The sequence below is a fragment of the Coregonus lavaretus genome (genome assembly GCF_964263955.1).
Source record: "Coregonus lavaretus genome assembly, chromosome: 27".
Classification (NCBI taxonomy): domain Eukaryota; kingdom Metazoa; phylum Chordata; class Actinopteri; order Salmoniformes; family Salmonidae; genus Coregonus; species Coregonus lavaretus.
In genome coordinates this window covers 26,007,561-26,027,122 of record NC_140014.1, presented here as the reverse complement: position 1 = coordinate 26,027,122, position 19,562 = coordinate 26,007,561, and the positions used below count along the sequence as shown (strand labels likewise).

General features: G+C 43.8%; 1 protein-coding gene across 1 annotated transcript in view; it reads left to right on the top strand.

Moving 5' to 3' along the window:
• kiaa1109 (KIAA1109) overlaps window positions 1–19,562 on the top strand; it is a 99,412-nt gene that overhangs the window by 57,816 nt on the left and 22,034 nt on the right. Inside the window, exons 56-67 of the mRNA XM_084144177.1 lie at window positions 71–239; window positions 333–544; window positions 3,720–3,803; window positions 4,362–4,560; window positions 4,912–4,971; window positions 5,191–5,414; window positions 12,051–12,251; window positions 12,806–12,936; window positions 13,037–13,160; window positions 13,297–13,409; window positions 13,532–13,622; window positions 13,996–14,049. Coding sequence (XP_084000303.1) covers window positions 71–239; window positions 333–544; window positions 3,720–3,803; window positions 4,362–4,560; window positions 4,912–4,971; window positions 5,191–5,414; window positions 12,051–12,251; window positions 12,806–12,936; window positions 13,037–13,160; window positions 13,297–13,409; window positions 13,532–13,622; window positions 13,996–14,049 — 1,662 coding nt within the window. The remainder of the gene's footprint in view (window positions 1–70; window positions 240–332; window positions 545–3,719; window positions 3,804–4,361; window positions 4,561–4,911; window positions 4,972–5,190; window positions 5,415–12,050; window positions 12,252–12,805; window positions 12,937–13,036; window positions 13,161–13,296; window positions 13,410–13,531; window positions 13,623–13,995; window positions 14,050–19,562) is intronic.

Genomic DNA, 19,562 nt, shown 5'->3' with positions numbered 1-19,562 from the left:
TTTTGAGGATCAATAAAGTACTGTCTTTGCCCCTGTTTTGTTAGATATAACCCTTTTTTTTCTTCCACAGGTTTATGAGGAGGCGGGTTCAGACTTCCACCAGGTGGCCTACTTCCGCACTCGAATTGGCTTACGGAACGCCCTTCAGGAGGAGATTAGTGGCTCCTCAGACAAAGAGGCAGTCCTCATCACGCTCAACCGGCCAATCGTCTTTGCTCAGCCTGTGGCTTTTGACAGAGGTCAGGCCTTGATAATAGACTATGTTTTCTAATTCTCTAAATGAAATGTTCTAATGTAGTGAAAAGTCATCCCTGTTTCCCTTATCATTGCAGCTGTACTCTTCTGGCTGAACTACAAGGCGGCCTATGACAACTGGAACGAGCAGCGTCTGGCTCTGAACAAAGACATTCACATGGCCACCAAGGAGGTGGTGGACAAGCTGCCGGGCATCCAGCAGACCTCCGCCCAGGCCTTCAGCACCCTGTTCCTGCAGCTCACCGTCAACGACTTGGGAATCTGTCTGCCCATCACCAACACCTCACTGGTAGGAGGAGAATGATGATCTTAACAATTATTTTTTTCACCCAAAGATTACATGCATGTTTTAAGGAGAAAACCTTTGCAATGTGGCATGTTAAAATGGTATAGGATTTTTTACCCCAACCCTGACGGTGCTCCGTTTTGTCTTAGACACTTAGACCCATTTTGTCTTAGATCAATTCTGCTTCAGACCCTGTCCTGGAACTGTTTGTGTGTTATATTGATATTAACTAAATTGTAAGAAGTATGCTTGTCTGAAGGTGGCACTCTGTGTGAGTAGTCATCAAATCATAGGTCATCTAATTCCCAAAAGAACTGATCAAAATTTTCTTGGGTCACAAATGGGTATTTTTTATTTTCTCAACCATTCTCACAATGCTTCATTTGAATCATAACCAATTATGAAAACACAAAAGGTAAAGTAATGAATACAGACTAGTAGTAATTTGGGAAATTTTAAGAGCTTCATTGATTTTATTTAAATATAGTTAGCTATACTGAATAAAAATATAAATGCAACAATTTCAACGATTTTACTGAGTTACAGTTTATATAAGGAAATCAGTCAATTGAAATAAATAAATTAGGCCCTTATCTATGGATTTCACATGACTGGCTGGCGTGGTTACACGTGGTGTGTAGTTGTGAGGCCGGTTGGACGTACTGCACAGCCATGGGTGGGCTTGGGAGGGCATTGGCTGACCCACTTGGGAGCCAGGCCCAGCCAATCAGAATGAGTTTTTCCCCACAAAGGGGCTTTATTACAGACGGAAATACCCCTCAGTTTCATCAGCTGTCCAGGTGTCTGGTCTCAGACGATCCCGCAGGTGAATAAGCCGGATGTGGAGGTCCTGGGCTGGCGTTGGTTACACGTGGTGTGTAGTTGTGAGGCCAGTTGGACGCACTGCCAAATTCTTTAAAACGATGTTGGAGGCAGCTTATAGTAGAGATATGAACATTAAATTATCTGGCAACAACTCTGGTGGAGATTCCTGCAGTCAGCATGCCAATTGCACGCTCCCTCAAAACTTGAGACATCTGTGGCATTGTGTTGTGTGACAAAACTGCACATTTTAGAGTGGCCACAAGGTGCACCTGTGTAATGATCATGCTGTTTATTCAGCTTCTTGATATGCCACACCTGTTAGGTGGATGGATTATCTTGGCAAAGGAGAAATGCTCGCTAACAGGGATGTAAACAAATTTGTGCACACAATTAGAGAGAAATAAGCTTTTTGTGTGTATTGAACATTTCTGGGATCTTTTATTTCAGCTGATGAAACATGGGACCACTACACACTTTGTTCAGTATACAGTGGGGAGAACAAGTATTTGATACACTGCCGATTTTGCAGGTTTTCCTACTTACAAAGCATGTAGAGGTCTGTAATTTTTATCATAGGTACACTTCAACTGTGAGAGACGGAATCTAAAACAAAAATCCAGAAAATCACATTGTATGATTTTAAAGTAATTAATTTGCATTTTATTGCATGACATAAGTATTTGATACATCAGAAAAGCAGAACTTAATATTTGGTACAGAAACCTTTGTTTGCAATTACAGAGATCATACGTTTCCTGTAGGTCTTGACCAGGTTTGCACACACTGCAGCAGGGATTTTGGCCCACTCCTCCATACAGACCTTCTCCAGATCCTTCAGGTTTCGGGGCTGTCGCTGGGCAATACGGACTTTCAGCTCCCTCCAAAGATTTTCTATTGGGTTCAGGTCTGGAGACTGGCTAGGCCACTCCAGGACCTTGAGATGCTTCTTACGGAGCCACTCCTTAGTTGCCCTGGCTGTGTGTTTCGGGTCGTTGTCATGCTGGAAGACCCAGCCACGACCCATCTTCAATGCTCTTACTGAGGGAAGGAGGTTGTTGGCCAAGATCTCGCGATACATGGCCCCATCCATCCTCCCCTCAATACGGTGCAGTCGTCCTGTCCCCTTTGCAGAAAAGCATCCCCAAAGAATGATGTTTCCACCTCCATGCTTCACGGTTGGGATGGTGTTCTTGGGGTTGTACTCATCCTTCTTCTTCCTCCAAACACGACGAGTGGAGTTTAGACCAAAAAGCTCTATTTTTGTCTCATCAGACCACATGACCTTCTCCCATTCCTCCTCTGGATCATCCAGATGGTCATTGGCAAACTTCAGACGGGCCTGGACATGCGCTGGCTTGAGCAGGGGGACCTTGCGTGCGCTGCAGGATTTTAATCCATGACGGCGTAGTGTGTTACTAATGGTTTTCTTTGAGACTGTGGTCCCAGCTCTCTTCAGGTCATTGACCAGGTCCTGCCGTGTAGTTCTGGGCTGATCCCTCACCTTGCTCATGATCATTGATGCCCCACGAGGTGAGATCTTGCATGGAGCCCCAGACCGAGGGTGATTGACCGTCATCTTGAACTTCTTCCATTTTCTAATAATTGCGCCAACAGTTGTTGCCTTCTCACCAAGCTGCTTGCCTATTGTCCTGTAGCCCATCTCAGCCTTGTCCTTACACAGCTCTCTGGTCTTGGCCATTGTGGAGAGGTTGGAGTCTGTTTGATTGAGTGTGTGGACAGGTTTCTTTTATACAGGTAACGAGTTCAAACAGGTGCAGTTAATACAGGTAATGAGTGGAGAACAGGAGGGCTTCTTAAAGAAAAACTAACAGGTCTGTGAGAGCCGGAATTCTTACTGGTTGGTAGGTGATCAAATACTTATGTCATGCAATAAAATGCAAATTAATTACTTAAAAATCATACAATGTGATTTTCTGGATTTTTGTTTTAGATTCCATCTCTCACAGTTGAAGTGTACCTATGATAAAAATTACAGACCTCTACATGCTTTGTAAGTAGGAAAACCTGCAAAATCGGCAGTGTATCAAATACTTGTTCTCCCCACTGTCGAAACATAGCAAACATGGGAATGGTGAAGAAATGAATGGTGGGGAAAGGTTTGTCAGTGCAGTGACCTTTGCATTAGCAGCAATTTACAAAATGTATCCAAGGTAAATGTCTTCATACATGCTAAAAATTGCATTTGTGACTTGGTGAATGACTGACTAATATAGGAAAATAGTTATTGGGGATTAAACAAAGTTAGAATTTGATGACTACATCCACTGTCCCTGTTGAGTTGAGTTATCCTACAAGTTAGTTAAAGTTATAATTGTATCCCTTATCTCCATAGAAAGGACATATACCAGGTTTCGAAGGCATCCGCTCTGAAGCTGGGGCCAGCAGATCTGTAGGCCAGAAAAAATATGCACGAAAAGTAACCTAAAATCTATTCAATCTCTTGTGAACTCTTGTGTGATGTTATTCAGCGGTCTATTACTGCTTTACTTATAACAACCTGTCAATAGTGTTTATGATGCAGTCTTGACACAATGCTGACATAACAGGTTATGGCAGTTTACAACCAACCATTTAATTGATACTACTGGCATAACTTCATTTAAGCTTGAAATGGTTTGACTGGTTTAACGTCGCACTGTTTCAAGAATCTTAAATGGTTACGGTCAATTGGCACAGGTATTCTATTGTTTTCATGTATCATGGAGTGTTATGGCACGCACAGTCACAACTGCATCAGCTATGCATCAAATTATGACAGCCTGCAACTAAATGGGTGTTTCCAAGGAGCAATGTGTTTTTCAACATTACGCACAGGCACATTTCCTATTCGATGTAACCTACTTTATTTGAAGGTCTGCCAATAAACCATTATTACATAGTTTTTAACCATTTGTAAACCATAATATTATTAAGGGGGCACTGCCCTTTTTACTCAGATTTGTGCGTTTTTGAACACCTTTAACCTCCATCACAGGCAAACCACAGCATTGACTTTGACACGGGCTCAGCCCTGGTGCTCACCATCGAGAGCACGCTGATCACCGCTTGCTCCTCTGAGTCGCTGGTCAGCAAGGGCCACTTCAAGAACTTCTGCATCCGCTTCGCTGAGGGCTTTGAGACGTCCTGGGATGACTGGAAGCCTGAGATCCGAGGAGACATGATCATGAACGCCTGTAAGTGATCTTGACCGCGAGATGTTGACTTTTACATACAGACTGGATTGAAAAAGCATGAAAATAGGTCTGAAAATTGGACGGTTTGTCTATATTTAGAGCTGGGCCTGGGGAAGCTGAGTTTTGAAGTTTAACATCAGAAGATTACTTTATAAAAAATAAGTAGATAAAACGACATAGGGAAGGTCTTCAGCTTCACCCAAATATTGCGTGCCAAAGGGACCAATACCTTTTTATATTCCACTCTAATTAAGGTCATCTTGTGCCTGACTTCCTGCAGTGTGGTCCCCTACACTGTGCTGTTCCCCTTTTTGATGTAGTATTGTAATATTGTTTGTTTTCCTTTTGTAGGTGTTGTTCCTGATGGCACATATGAAGTGTGCTCCAGAACCACAGGCCAGCCGTCGGCAGGTAAGTACTGCGCTGATAATGGGCATCGAATCTTGTGTATATTATGAAAGGGGTTAGTGTGAACATTGTCAAGCTGTTATCCAAGACACAGCACAGCTGTTTTCTACTTCTCTGTGAAAAAGAACTTTGTATTGTATTGAGTGATAGATGGATTTAGTGTAGGGTAATATTCTCTCTTCCTCTCTTCCCTCTCTCTGTCCCTCCCTCTACAACCCTCAGAAAGCAGCAGTGCGGGCACCTGGGCGCTGAACGTGCTGTGGAAGATGTGTGGTATCGACGTCCACATGGACCCCAACATCGGCAAGCGGCTCAATGCCCTGGGCAACACGCTGACCTCGCTGACGGGCGAGGAGGATGCGGATGACATCGCTGACCTCAACTCCATCAACATGGTGGACTCTGATGAGGATGAGGCCGACACCATGTTGCCCACCATCCATATGGTCAGTCTTTCAGCCTTTGCCTAATCATGATAACCATGCTGAATATTTGTATAAATCACTTTGAATGTGTGAATTGTATACTGAACAAAAATATAAACGCAACATGTAAAGTGTTGGTCCCATGTTTCATGAGCTGAAATAAAAGATCCCAGAAATGTTCAATATGCACAAAAAGCTTATTTCTCTCAAATGTTGTGCACAAATGTGTTTACATCCCTGTTAGTAAGCGTTTCTCCTTTGCCAAGATAATCCATCCACCTGACAGGTGTGGCATATCAAGAAGCTGATTAAATAGCATAATCATTAGACAGGTGCACCTTGTGGCCGCTCTAAAATGTGCAGTTTTGTCACACAACACAATGCCACAGATGTCTCAAGTTTTGAGGGAGCGTGCAATTGGCATGTTGACTGCAGGAATGTCCACCAGAGCTGTTGCCAGAGAATGTCATGTTCATTTCTCTACCATAAGCTGCCTCCAACATCGTTTTAAAGATTTTGGCAGTACGTCCGACCGGCCTCTCAACCGCAGACCACGTGTAACCACGCCAACCCAGGACCAACACATCCGGCTTCTTCACCTGCGGGATCATCTGAGACAAGCCACCCGGACAGCTGATGAAACTATGGGTTTGCACATCCAAATAATATTTGCAAAAACTGTCAGAAACCTTATCAGGGAAACTCATCTGAGTGCTCGTCATCCTCACCAGGGTCTTGACCTGACTGCAGTTCGGTGTTGTAACCAACTTCAGTGGGCATATACTCACCTTCGATGGCCACTTGGACGTTGGAGAAGTGTGCTCGTCACGGATTAATCCTGGTTTCAACTGTACCGGGCAGATGGCAGAAAGCGTGTATGGCGTCGTGTGTGCTAGCGCTTTACTGATGTCAGCTTTGTGAACAGAGTGCCCTCATGGTGGCGGTGTGGTTATGGTATGGACAGGCTTACGCTACGGACAACAAACATAATTGCATTTTATTGATGGGATTTTGAATGCACAGAGATACCATGACGAGATCCTGAGGCCCATTGTCATGCCATTCATCCACCGCCATCACCTCATGTTTCAGCATGATAATGCACGGCATGCATACTCACCAGACACGTCACCCATTGAGCATGTTTGGGATGCTCTGGAGCGACGTGTACGACCGCATGTTCCAGTTCCGCCAATATCCAGCGACTTCGACACAGAGTTCTTCCACATCAATATCGACAAACCATTTCTGTATGGACCTCGCTTTGTGCACAGGGGCATTGTCATGCTGAAACAGGAAAGGGCCTTCCCCAAATTGTTGCCACAAAGTTGGAAGCACAGAATCGTCATGAATGTCATTGTATGCTGTAGCGTTAAGATTTCCCTTCACTGGAACTAAGGGGCCTAGCCCAGAACCATGAAAAACAGCCCCAGACCATTATTCCTCCTCTACCAGACTTTACAGTTGACACAGGTAGCGTTCTCCTGGCATCCGCCAAACTCAGATTCGTCCGTCGGACTGCCAGATGGTGAAGTGTGATTCATCACTCCAGAAAACGAATTTCCACTGCTCCAGAGTCCAATGGCGGCGAGCTTTACACTACTCCAGCCGATGCTTGGCATTGCGCATGGTGATCTTAGGCTTGTGTGCGGCTGCTCGGCCATGGAAAACCATTTCATGAAGCTCCCGACGAACCGTTCTTGTGCTGACATTGCTTCTAGAGGCAGTTTGGAACTCGGTAGTGAGTTTTGCAAGCGAGGACACACTATTTTTACACGCTACGCGCTTCAGCACACAGCGGTCCTGTTCTGTGAGCTTGTGTGGCCTACCACTTCGCGGCTGAGCCGTTGTTGCTCCTAGACGTTTCCACTTCACTATAACAGCACTTACAGTTGACCAGGGCAGCTCTAGCAGGGCAGAAATTTGACAAACTGACTTGTTGGAAAGGTGGCATCCTATGACGGTGCCATGTTGAATGTCACGGAGCTCTTCAGTAAGGCCATTCTACTGCCAATGTTTGTCTATGGAGATTGCATGGCTGTGTGCTCGATTTTATAAACCCGTCAGCAGCAGGTGTGCCTGAAATAGCCGAATCCACTAATTTGAAGGGTTGTCCACATGCTTTTGTATATACAGTGCATTCGGAAAGTATTCAGACCCCTTGACTTTTTCCACAATTTGTTACGTTACAGCCTTATTCTAAAGCAAAAATCCTCATCAATCTACACACAATACTCCATAATGACAAAGCAAAAACAGTTGTTGTTTAAAAAAATTAGAAAAGTTATTAAAAATAAAAAGCTGAAATATCACATTTACATAAGTATTCAGACCCTTTACTCAGTACTTTGTTAAAGCACCTTTGGCAGCGATCACAGCGTCGAGTCTTCTTGGGTATGACGCTACAAGCTTGGCACACCTATATTTGGGGAGTTTCACCCATTCTTCTCTGCACATCCTCCCAAGCTCTGTCAGGTTGGATGGGGAGTGTCGCTGCACAGCTATTTTCAGGTCTCTCCAGAGATGTTCGATCGGGTTCAAGTCCGGGCTCTGGCTGGGCCACTCAAGGATATTCAGAGACTTGTCCCGAAGCCACTCCTGCGTTGTCTTAGCCGTGTGCTTAGGGTCGTTGTCCTGTTGGAAGGTGAACCTTCACCCCAGTCTGAGGTCCTGAGAGCTCTGGAGCAGGTTTTCATCAAGGATCTCTCTGTACTTTACTCCGTTCATCTTTCCCTCAATCCTGACTATTCTCACAGTCCCTGCCACTGAAAAACATCCCCACAGCATGATGCTGCCACCACCATGCTTCACCGTAGGGATGGTGCCAGGTTTCCTCCAGACGTGATTTTTTTATTTTTTTTATTTCACCTTTATTTAACCAGGTAAACCAGTTGAGAACAAGTTGTCATTTACAACTGCGACCTGGCCAAGATAAAGCAAAGCAGTGCGATAAAAACAACAACACAGAGTTACATATGGGGTAAAACAAAACAAAGTCAAAAAATACAACAGAAATACATATATATACAGTGTGTGCAAATTTAGCAAGTTATGGAGGTAAGGCAATAAAATAGGCTATAGTGCAAAATAATTACAATTAGTATTAACACTGGAATGATAGATGTGCAAGAGATGATGTGCAAATAGAGATACTGGGGTACAAATGAGCAAAATAAATAACAATATAGGGATGAGGTAGTTGGGCGGGCTAATTTCAGATGGGCTGTGTACAGGTGCAGTGATCGGTAAGGTGCTCTGACAACTGATGCTTAAAGTTAGTGAGGGAGATAAGTGTCTCCAGCTTCAGAGATTTTTGCAATTTGTTCCAGTCATTGGCAGCAGAGAACTGGAAGGAATTGCGGCCAAAGGAGGTGTTGGCTTTGGGGATGACCAGTGAGATATACCCGCTGGAGCGCAGACTACGGGTGGGTGTTGCTATGGTGACCAATGAGCTAAGATAAGGCGGGGATTTGCCTAGCAGTGATTTATAGATGGCCTGGAGCCAGTGGGTTTGGCGACGAATATGTAGTGAGGACCAGCCAACAAGAGCGTACAGGTCACAGTGGTGGGTATTATATGGGGCTTTGGAGACAAAACGGATGGCACTGTGATAGACTACATCCAATTTGCTGAGTAGAGTGTTGGAGGCTATTTTGTAAATGACATCGCCGAAGTCAAGGATCGGTAGGATAGTCAGTTTTACGAGGGCATGTTTGGCAGCATGAGTGAAGGAGGCTTTGTTGCGAAATAGGAAACCGATTCTAGATTTAACTTTGGATTGGAGATTCTTAATGTGAGTCTGGAAGGAGAGTTTACAGTCTAACCAGACACCTAGATATTTGTAGTTGTCCACATACTCTAGGTCAGACCCGTCGAGTGTAGTGATTCTAGTCGGGTGGGCGGGTGCAAGCAGCGTTCGGTTGAAGAGCATGCATTTAGTTTTACTAGTGTTTAAGAGCAGTTGGAGGCTACTGAAGGAGTGTTGTATGGAATTGAAGCTCGTTTGGAGGTTTGTTAACACAGTGTCCAATGAAGGGCCAGATGTATACAAAATGGTGTCGTCTGCGTAGAGGTGTATCTGAGAGTCACCAGCAGCAAGAGCGACGTCATTGATATACACAGAGAAAAGAGTCGGCCCAAGAATTGAACCCTGTGGCACCCCCATAGAGACTGCCATAGGTCCAGACAACAGGCCCTCCGATTTGACACATTGAACTCTATCAGAGAAGTAGTTGGTGAACCAGGCGAGGCAGTCATTTGAGAAACCAAGGCTATTTAGTCTGCCAATAAGAATGCGGTGGTTGACAGAGTCGAAAGCCTTGGCCAGGTCAATGAAAACGGCTGCACAGTACTGTCTATTATCGATCGCGGTTATAATATCGTTTAGGACCTTGAGCGTGGCTGAAGTGCACCCATGACCAGCTCGGAAACCGGATTGCATAGCGGAGAAGGTACGGTGGGATTCGAAATGGTCGGTGATCTGTTTGTTGACTTGGCTTTCAAAAACTTTTGAAAGGCAGGGCAGGATGGATATGGGTCTGTAACAGTTTGGATCTAGAGTGTCACCCCCTTTGAAGAGGGGGATGACCGCGGCAGCTTTCCAATCTCTGGGGATCTCAGACGTTACGAAAGAGAGGTTGAACAGGCTAGTAATAGGGGTTGCGACAATTTCGGCGGCTAGTTTTAGAAAGAAAGGGTCCAGATTGTCTAGCCCAGATGATTTGTAGGGGTCCAGATTTTGCAGCTCTTTTAGAACATCAGCTGTCTGGATTTGTGTGAAGGAGAAGCGGGGGGGGCATGGGCAAGTTGCAGCGGAGGGTGCAGAGCTGGTGGCCGGGGTAGTGGTAGCCAGGTGGAAAGCATGGCCAGCCGTAGCAAAATGCTTGTTGAAATTCTCGATTATTGTAGATTTATCGGTGGTGATAGTGTTTCCTAGCCTCAGTGCAGTGGGCAGCTGGGAGGAAGTGCTCTTATTTTCCATGGACTTTACAGTGTCCCAAAACTTTTTGGAGTTAGTGCTACAGGATGCAAATTTCTGTTTGAAAAAGTTAGCCTTTGCTTTCCTAACTGCTTTCCTAACTGCTTGGTTCCTAACTTCCCTGAAAAGTTGCATATCGCGGGGGCTATTTGATGCTAATGCAGTACGCCACAGGATGTTTTTGTGCTGGTCAAGGGCAGTCAAGTCTGAGGAGAACCAGGGGCTATATCTGTTCTTAGTTCTGTATTTTTTGAATGGGGCATGTCTATTTAAGATTGATGATGCTTGGCATTCAGGCCAAAGAGATCAATCTTGGTTTCATCAGACCAGAGAATCTTGTTTCTCATGGTCTGAGAGTCCTTTAGGTGCCTTTTGGCAAACTCCAAGCGGGCTGTCATGTGCCTTTCACTGAGGAGTGGCTTCCGTCTGGCCACTCTACCATAAAGGCCTGATTGGTGAAGTGCTGCAGAGATGGTTGTCCTTCTGGAAGATTCTCCCATCTCCACAGAGGAACTCTGGAGCTTCTTCAGAGTGACCATCGGGTTCTTGGTCACCTCCCTGACCAAGGCTCTTCTCCCCCGATTGCTCAGTTTGGTTGGGCGGCCAGCTCTAGGAAGAGTCTTGGTGGTTCCAAACTTCTTCCATTTAAGAATGATGGAAGCCACTGTGTTCTTGGGGACCTTCAAGGCTGCAGACATTTTTTGGTGTTCTTCCCCAGATCTGTGCCTCGACACAATCCTGTCTCGGAGCTCTACGGACAATTCCTTCGACCTCATGGCTTGGTTTTTGCTCTAACATGCACTGTCAACTGTGGGACGTTATATAGACCGGTGTGTTCCTTTCATGTCCAATCAATTGAATTTACCACAGGTGGACTCCAATCAAGTTGTAGAAACATCTCAAGGATGATCAATGGAAACAGGATGTACCTGAGCTCAATTTCGAGTCTCATAGCAAAGGGTCTGAATACTTATGTAAATAAGGTATTTCTGTGTTTATTTTATTTTATAAATTTGCAAATATTTATAAAACCTGTTTTCGCTTTGTCATTATGGGATATTGTGTGTAGATTGAGGAGGACAAATATTTATTTAATCCATTTTAGAATAAGGTTGTAACGTAACAAAATGTGGAAAAAGTAAAGGAGTCTAAATAATTTTCGAATGCACTGTACACATATTTAGTAGATGTTATTGCCGGTGTAACGAAATGCTTGTGAACTATGACCAACAGATGCATATCTGTATTCCCAGTCATGTGAAATCCATAGCCTAATGAATTGATTTCAATTGACTGATTTCCTTATATGAACTGTAACTCAGTAAAATCTTTGAAATTGTTGCATTAATTTTTTTGTTCAGTGTATATGTCTGAGTATGTTAATACCCTCTGAACGTTTGTTAATGTCTGTGATTATATTGCAGTACAACCACGAGACAGTTTAAAAGACTGTTAAAGCACTGTTTGTGTAAGAGATTATTGTAGCTCTGTGTGGGTGTAAAAACCTGAGTGTGTGTTTGTGTCAAAATGTAAAAATGCAGTGTCAAGACTTTGCATATCTGTTCAAGCCACGTCAACCCATTCCAGCCACTGTGACAGCGCTAAAAGCTATCCAAGCTACCTAAGTCCATGCACCCAGTTGAACCTTGCCTTGGGTGTATCTTTACCGTTACTTGCAGGGGAGCCCAGAGGGAGAGTGCAGCAGCCCAAGGCTCAGTCCCAGGCTCACGTTCAGGAAGCGGCTGGTAAACAGCATCCTGGGCCTGAAAAGCCCCAGTGTCCAGAGCGTCTTGGTACCAGCCGACAACCTAAGCGACTATTCTCCTCCCCAGTCCAGAGGGAACGGGGCCAGGGCTCCCAGACCCCTATCCTGGGGATGTGTATGTACTGTAGCCCATCCTCAACTGCCCCACGCTCTAGTCTCCTATCTACTGGGCCCCACAATCACGTTTAGGGTGACATTAAGTCTCTATCGTCCAGGTTTCAAGCTGCAGAATGGATTTCAATTGCTAAATTACACCATGAAATGTGATAATCTCAGAGGGCAAAGACAATTCTGTCACTTAGGTTTAAGCACTTATGCTTCCCTTTTCACCTTATTACATGTTGTGATTACTTCCTTATCTGAGAATTGGGTCACCAGTCGGTCTCAAGGATTATGGTGATGGTGACTTCCATTTTGTGTATTTCTCTGCTGTTTATATGTGTGTATAACATGATGATTGGCATTTAGGTGGTGAGCTATGTAACTGGTGTAATAATTCATGCTTGGTTTAATACTTCTTTTTTTTGAGGCGTAATAACCCAGGTTGGTGACGGTGTAATCTAATTTAAGTTATTTAATGTTGGTGTAATCTAGGTTATACAAATAACCAAACGTTCTGTGGTGTAATATGCCAGTTCCAGGGTGTCATTTGTCCTCTGTACTCCACAGGAGACCATAGACCTCAGGCGGCAGACAGCAGTGGGCAACCAGATATTGGATCCCAGAAGGGGGAAGTTAAACAAAAGAATAGTGGACATCAGAGAGCTGAACGAGCAGGCCAAAGTCATTGATGACCTCAAGTAAGAGTTCTCCCTGTCAAATGCAATTATAACCTCATATTGTATCTTTTACCACATCAAAGAAGCATCAATCATGTTTTCCTTCCCCACCCTTCAACAGGAAACTGGGAGCGAGTGAAGGCACAATCAACCAGGAGATCCAGCGCTACCAGCAGCTGGAGTCTGTGGCCGTCAACGACATCAGGAGAGACGTGCGCAAGAAACTACGACGCTCCAGCATGAGGGTGAGACAACGCATTTAATACCACCCTTTATTCATCTTGTGACATTTTCCGGACTAAAATTTAAAATGCCATTAACCTGAGCTGAAATGGAAAGGACACCATGACTGATGAACCCTGATCACTGCTTCTCCACCAGGCTGCGTCTCTAAAGGACAAGTGGGGTCTGGGATACAAACCCAGCTATAACCGTTCCAAGAGCATCTCTACAGCAGCAGGGAGGCCTCCACTCAAAAGGATTGAACGCCAAAGGTACTGGAAGAGGAGTCCTCGCTTGCAGCCGGAACCTAGCATTCGTTGGGTCAATCAGGAATTCAGGAAGTGAATTGAATTTCCAATGGGTTGGATTGTTATTATTCTTATTTCCCTTTCAGTTCCAGAATAGGAGACGTTGATGACTTACCGGACATCAGAGTTGATGCGTCCTCCCCAGGACCGAGAGTCACCTTCAACATCCAGGACATGGTAGTGTATAGAAAGACCACAAAAGTCTTCATGGTAGTTAACACCATGTAGAACCTGAGATAGGGCAGTAAACAATAGGATTCTCCAAGATGGCAGTTGCACAGCGGCTGAAGAGAGTTAGGGCATCATTTCATCCTCCGTGTCCTTGTTTGTTTATCACTATGACAGGCCTCTTGACCTGAGGCTGTGTGTGTCTAAACATTGTGGAAACGCTCTGTTATGTCAGCGAAAGCTAAGTGTTAGCTTTTTCACTTGCTTGTAGCTTGAGGGAGAGTTAAGTGTGCCTTTTTGAGCGCAAAATCCCCTCCTGAACATGTTGCCATGCTTTCATATTCTGGATGGATTCCATTGTTCTCTTTCTGTTCAACTGAAGATTATTAATCAGGATTCAACAAACCGACCGGTCAGTCCAGGAGAGATCTTCAAGGTATTTGTAAAACCAAAAAAAAACTATCCCGAACAAATGAAAATCCCAAAAGAACCAGATTTTTTTCTTCTCCTTTCTTCTTTTAATAAATCGGTAAAAACTGACATGGACATTCAAAACAGGATGGTGAGATATAGGCTAGTACTATCAATCAATGCTTGATTTTCATATGTTGGTTTGATGCATTCCTTGCCATCTTTAGTAGCTAGAGATGAGCTAGTCACGTGCACTCTAGCTAATAACTCTAATAGCAAAATGGTCAGTAGGAAATAATATGCTCGGAACAACAAGGCTTTCAACCAGCCGTTGCCTCTGGGTATGTGTTACAAAGAAAACAATTTATTCACTGCATCATTGACAATATTTTGTGGCTCTGTGGATATGGATAGACTATACATGTGCATGGTAGAATGCATGCATAGTATGCTATACATGTAGGTACTAAATGGTTACAATTATATTTGAATGTGCAATTGATTCACACATTCCCATCCTGTTATGGAATTCCATGTTGTTCCTAATCAACTTCCTTCAACCACAGATGTATTTTCCTAACCACAGCAGCTATGCATGGCCAACCCTAGTAGTTAGGACTTAAAACCCTTAGGTTGTATAGTTTGAGCCTAAAACTGTAAACCCTTAGGTTGGCAACTTCAGAATAAGTGTGCATCAAAGCCATGACTAGAGGTGACATTGAGGTTTCTTTCTTAGTTGGTGGTTGTTTATGACTATACTGTCCTTTGTGAGGGGTTCTGATGTCTTCTGTTTTGGGAGTTTATCAGCTTCATCCACTGTCCTGAAACCAGATGATGTCCTGCAGCTTCTTTCTGCCCAGGTGTCTTCATCCTAACATCCTCCTCTTTATCTCTCACTCCGTATCTCTCTCCTCTGTCCTCTCTCAGAGCACTGCATGATCTCTGAGTCTCCTGTAAAAAAATAATAATAACTTAAAGCACATAGCAGCCTGTATTACAGGACATTGTATCCTCTAGTAATATACATTACATCAAGCAATAGCCATGATATTGGCCTTGTTTGTTTGTTTGTTTGTTTGTTTGTTTGTTTGTTTGTTAGTTTATTTATTTATTTATTTATTTATTTATATATATACACTACCATTCAAAAGTTTGGGGTCACTTAGAAATGTCCTTGTTTTCGAAAGAAAAGCAATTTGTTTGTCCATTAAAATAACATAAAATTGATCAGAAATACAGTGTAGACATTGTTAATGTTGTAAATGACTATTGTAGCTGGAAACAGCAGATTTTTTTTTTTTATGGAATATCTACATAGGTGTTCAGAGGCCCATTATCAGCAACCATCAGTCCTGTGTTCCAATGACACGTTGTGTTTGCTAATCCAAGTTTATAATTTTAAAAACCTAATTGATCATTAGAAAACCATTTTGCAATTATATTAGCACAGCTGAAAACTTGTGCTGATTTAAAGAAGCAATAAAACTGGCCTTCTTGAGACTAGTTGAGTATCTGGAGCATCAGCAATTGTGGGTTCGATTACAGGCTCAAAATGGCCAGAAACAAATAACTTTCTTCTGAAACTCGTCAGTCTATTCTTGTTCTGAGAAATGAAGGCTATTCCATGCGAGAAATTGCCAAGAAACTGAAGATCTCGTACAACGCTGTGTACTACTCCCTTCACAGAACAGCGCAAACTGGCTCTAACCAGAATAGAAAGAGGAGTGGGAGGCCCTGGTGCACAACTGAGCAAGAGGACAAATACATTAGTGCTAGTTTGAGAAACAAGCGCCTCACAGGTCCTCAACTGGCAGCTTCATTAAATAGTACCCGCAAAACACCAGTCTCAACGTCAACAGTGAAGAGGCGACTCCGGGATGCTGACCTTCTAGGCAGAGTTGCAAAGAAAAAGCCATATCTCAGACTGGCCAATAAAAGATTAAGATGGGCAAAAGAACACTGGACAGAGGAAGATTGGAAAAAAGTGTTATGGACAGACGAATTGAAGTTTGAGGTGTTCAAATCACAAAGAAGAACATTTGTGAGACGCATAACAAATGAAAAGATGCTGGAGGAGTGCTTGATGCCATCTGTCAAGCATGGTGGAGGCAATGTGATGGTCTGGGGGTGCTTTGGTGGTGGTAAAGTGGGAGATTGTACAAGGTAAAAGGGATCTTGAAGAAGGAAGGCTATCACTCCATTTTGCAACGCCATGCCATACCCTGTGGACGGCGCTTGATTGGAGAATGACCCAAAGCACAGCTCCAAACTATGCAATAACTATTTAGGGAAGAAGCAGTCAGCTGGTATTCTGTCTATAATGGAGTGGCCAGCACAGTCACCGGATCTCAACCCTTTTGAGCTGTTGTGGGAGCAGCTTGACCGTATGGTATGTAAGAAGTGCCCATCAAGCCAATCCAACTTGTGGGAGGTGCTTCAGGAAGCATGGGGTGAAATCTCTTCAGATTACCTCAACAAATTGACAACTAGAATGCCAAACGTCTGCAAGGCTGTAATTGCTGCATATGGAGGATTCTTTGACTAAAGCAAAGTTTGAAGGACACAATTATTATTTATATTTAAAATCATTATTTCTAACCTTGTCAATGACTACATTTCCTATGCATTTTGCTATATTTCCTATTCAAACTCATTTCATGTATGTTTTCGTGGACAATAAGGACATTTCTAAGTGACCCCAAACTTTTGAACGGTAGTATGTGTATGTGTGTATATATATGTGTGTGTATATATATATATATATATATACACAGTATACCAGTCAAAGGTTTGGACACCTTCTCATTCAAGGGTTTTTCTTTATTTTTTACTATGTTCTACATTGTAGAATAATAGTGAAGACATCAAAACTATGAAATAACACATGGAATCATGTAGTAACCAAAAAAGTGTTAAACAAATCAAAATATATTTGAGATTCTTCAAATAGCCACCCTTTGCCTCGATGACATCTTTGCGCACTCTTGGCATTCTCTCAACCAGCTTCATAAGGTAGTCACCTGGAATGCATTTCAATTAACAGGTGTTTCTTCTTAAAAGTTAATTTGTGGAATTTATTTCCTTCTTAATGCATTTGAGCCAATCAATTGTGTTGTGACAAGGTAGAGGGGTATACAGAAGATAGCCCTATTAGGTAAAAAACCAAGTCCATATAATGGCAAATAAGCAAAGAGAAACGACAGTCCATCATTACTTTAAGACATGAAGGTCAGTCAATACTGAACATTTCAAAAGGTTTCTTCAAGTGCAGTCGCAAAAACCTTCAAGCGCTATGATGAAACTGGCTCTCATGAGGAGGACCGCCACAGGAATGGAAGACCCGGAGGTACCTCTGCTGCAGAGTATATGTTTATTAGAGTTTCCAGCCTCAGAAATTGCAGCCCAAATAAATGCTTCACAGAGTTCAAGTAACAGACCCATCTCAAAATCAACTGTTCAGAGGGGACTGTGTGAATCAGGCCTTCATGGTGAAATTGCTGCAAAGAAACCACTACTAAAGGACACCAATAAGAAAAAGAGACTTGCTTGGGCCAAGAAACACGAGAAATGGACATTAGACCAGTGGAAATGTGTGCTTTGGTCTGGAGTCCAAATTTGAGATTTTTGGTTCAAACCGCCGTGTCTTTGTGAGACGCTGTGTGGGTGAACGGATGATCTCTGCATGTGTAGTTCCCACAGTAAAGCATGGAGGAGGAGGTGTGATGGTGTGGGGGTTCTTTGCTGGTGACACTGTCTATGATTTATTTAGAATTCAAGGCACACTTAACCAGCATGGCTACCACAGCATTCTGCAGCGATACGCCATCCCATCTGGTTTGGGCTTATATTTTACATTACATACATTTTCGTCATTTCGTCACTCTTTTCAAAATGGTTGACGGAGTCATCCACAGAGAGGGAGGGAGGGGGGGAGGATTCAGCAGGGAGGAGAAGGTGGCAAAGAGCTTCTTAGGGTTAGAGGCAGATGCTTGGAATTTAGAGTGGTAGAAAGTGGCTTTAGCAGCAGAAACAGAGGAAGAAAATGTAGAGAGGAGGGAGTGAAAAGATGACAGGTCCGCAGGGAGTCCTAGTTTTCCTCCATTTCCGCTCGGCTGCCCGGAGCCCTGTTCTGTGAGTTCGCAATGAGTCGTCAAGCCACGGAGCAGGAGGGGAGGACCGAGCCGGCCGGGAGGATAGGGACATAAAGAGTCAAAGGATGCAGAAAGGGAGGAGAGGAGGGTTGAGGAGGCAGAATCAGGAGATTGGAGGGAGAAGGATTGAGCAGAGGGAAGAGATGATAGGATGGAAGAGGAGAGCGCAGCGGGAGAGAGAGAGCGAAGGTTACGACGGCGCATTACCATCTGAGTAGGGGCAGAGTGAGTAGTGTTGGAGGAGAGCGAGAGAGAAAAGGATACAAAGTAGTGGTCGGAGACATGGAGGGGAGTTGCAGTGAGATTAGTAGAAGAACAGCATCTAGTAAAGATGAGGTCAAGCGTATTGCCTGCCTTGTGAGTAGGGGGGGACGGTGAGAGGGTGAGGTCAAAAGAGGAGAGGAGTGGAAAGAAGGAGGCAGAGAGAAATGAGTCAAAGGTAGACGTAGGGAGGTTAAAGTCACCCAGAACTGTGAGGGGTGAGCCATCCTCAGGAAAGGAACTTATCAAGGCGTCAAGCTCATTGATGAACTCTCCAAGGGAACCTGGAGGGCGATAAATGACAAGGATGTTAAGCTTGAATGGGCTAGTGACTGTGACAGCATGGAATTCAAATGAGGAGATAGACAGTTGGGTCAGGGGAGAAAGAGAGAATGTCCACTTGGGAGAGATGAGGATTCCTGTGCCACCACCCCGCTGACCAGATGCTCTCGGGGTATGCGAGAACACATGGTCAGACGAGGAGAGAGCAGTAGGAGTAGCAGTAGATAGTGGGACTATAATTTGTTTTTCAACAGGACAATGACCCAACACACCTCCAGGCTGTGTAAGGGCTATTTTACCAAGAAGGAGAGTGATGGAGTGCTGCATCAGATGACCTGGCCTCCACAATCCCCCGACCTCAACCCAATTGAGATCGTTTGGGATGAGTCAGACCGCAGAGTGAAGGAAAAGCAGCCAACAAGTGCTCAGCATATGTGTGAACTCCTTCATGGCTGTTGGAAAAGCATTCCAGGTGAAGCTGGTTGAGGGAATGCCAAGAGTGTGCTAAGCGGTCATCAAGGCAAAGGGTGGCTATTTGAAGAATCTCAAATATAAAATATATTTTGATTTTGTTTAACACTTTTTTGGTTACTACAGTGAGGGAAAAAAATATTTGATCCCCTGCTGATTTTGTATGTTTGCCCACTGACAAAGAAATGATCAGTCTATAATTGTAATGGTAGGTTTATTTCAACAGTGAGAGACAGAATAACATCAAAAGAATCCAAAAAAACGCATGTCAAAAATGTTATAAATTTATTTGCATTTTAATGAGGGAAATAAGTATTTGACCCCCTCTCAATCAGAAAGATTTCTGGCTCCCAGGTGTCTTTTATACAGGTAA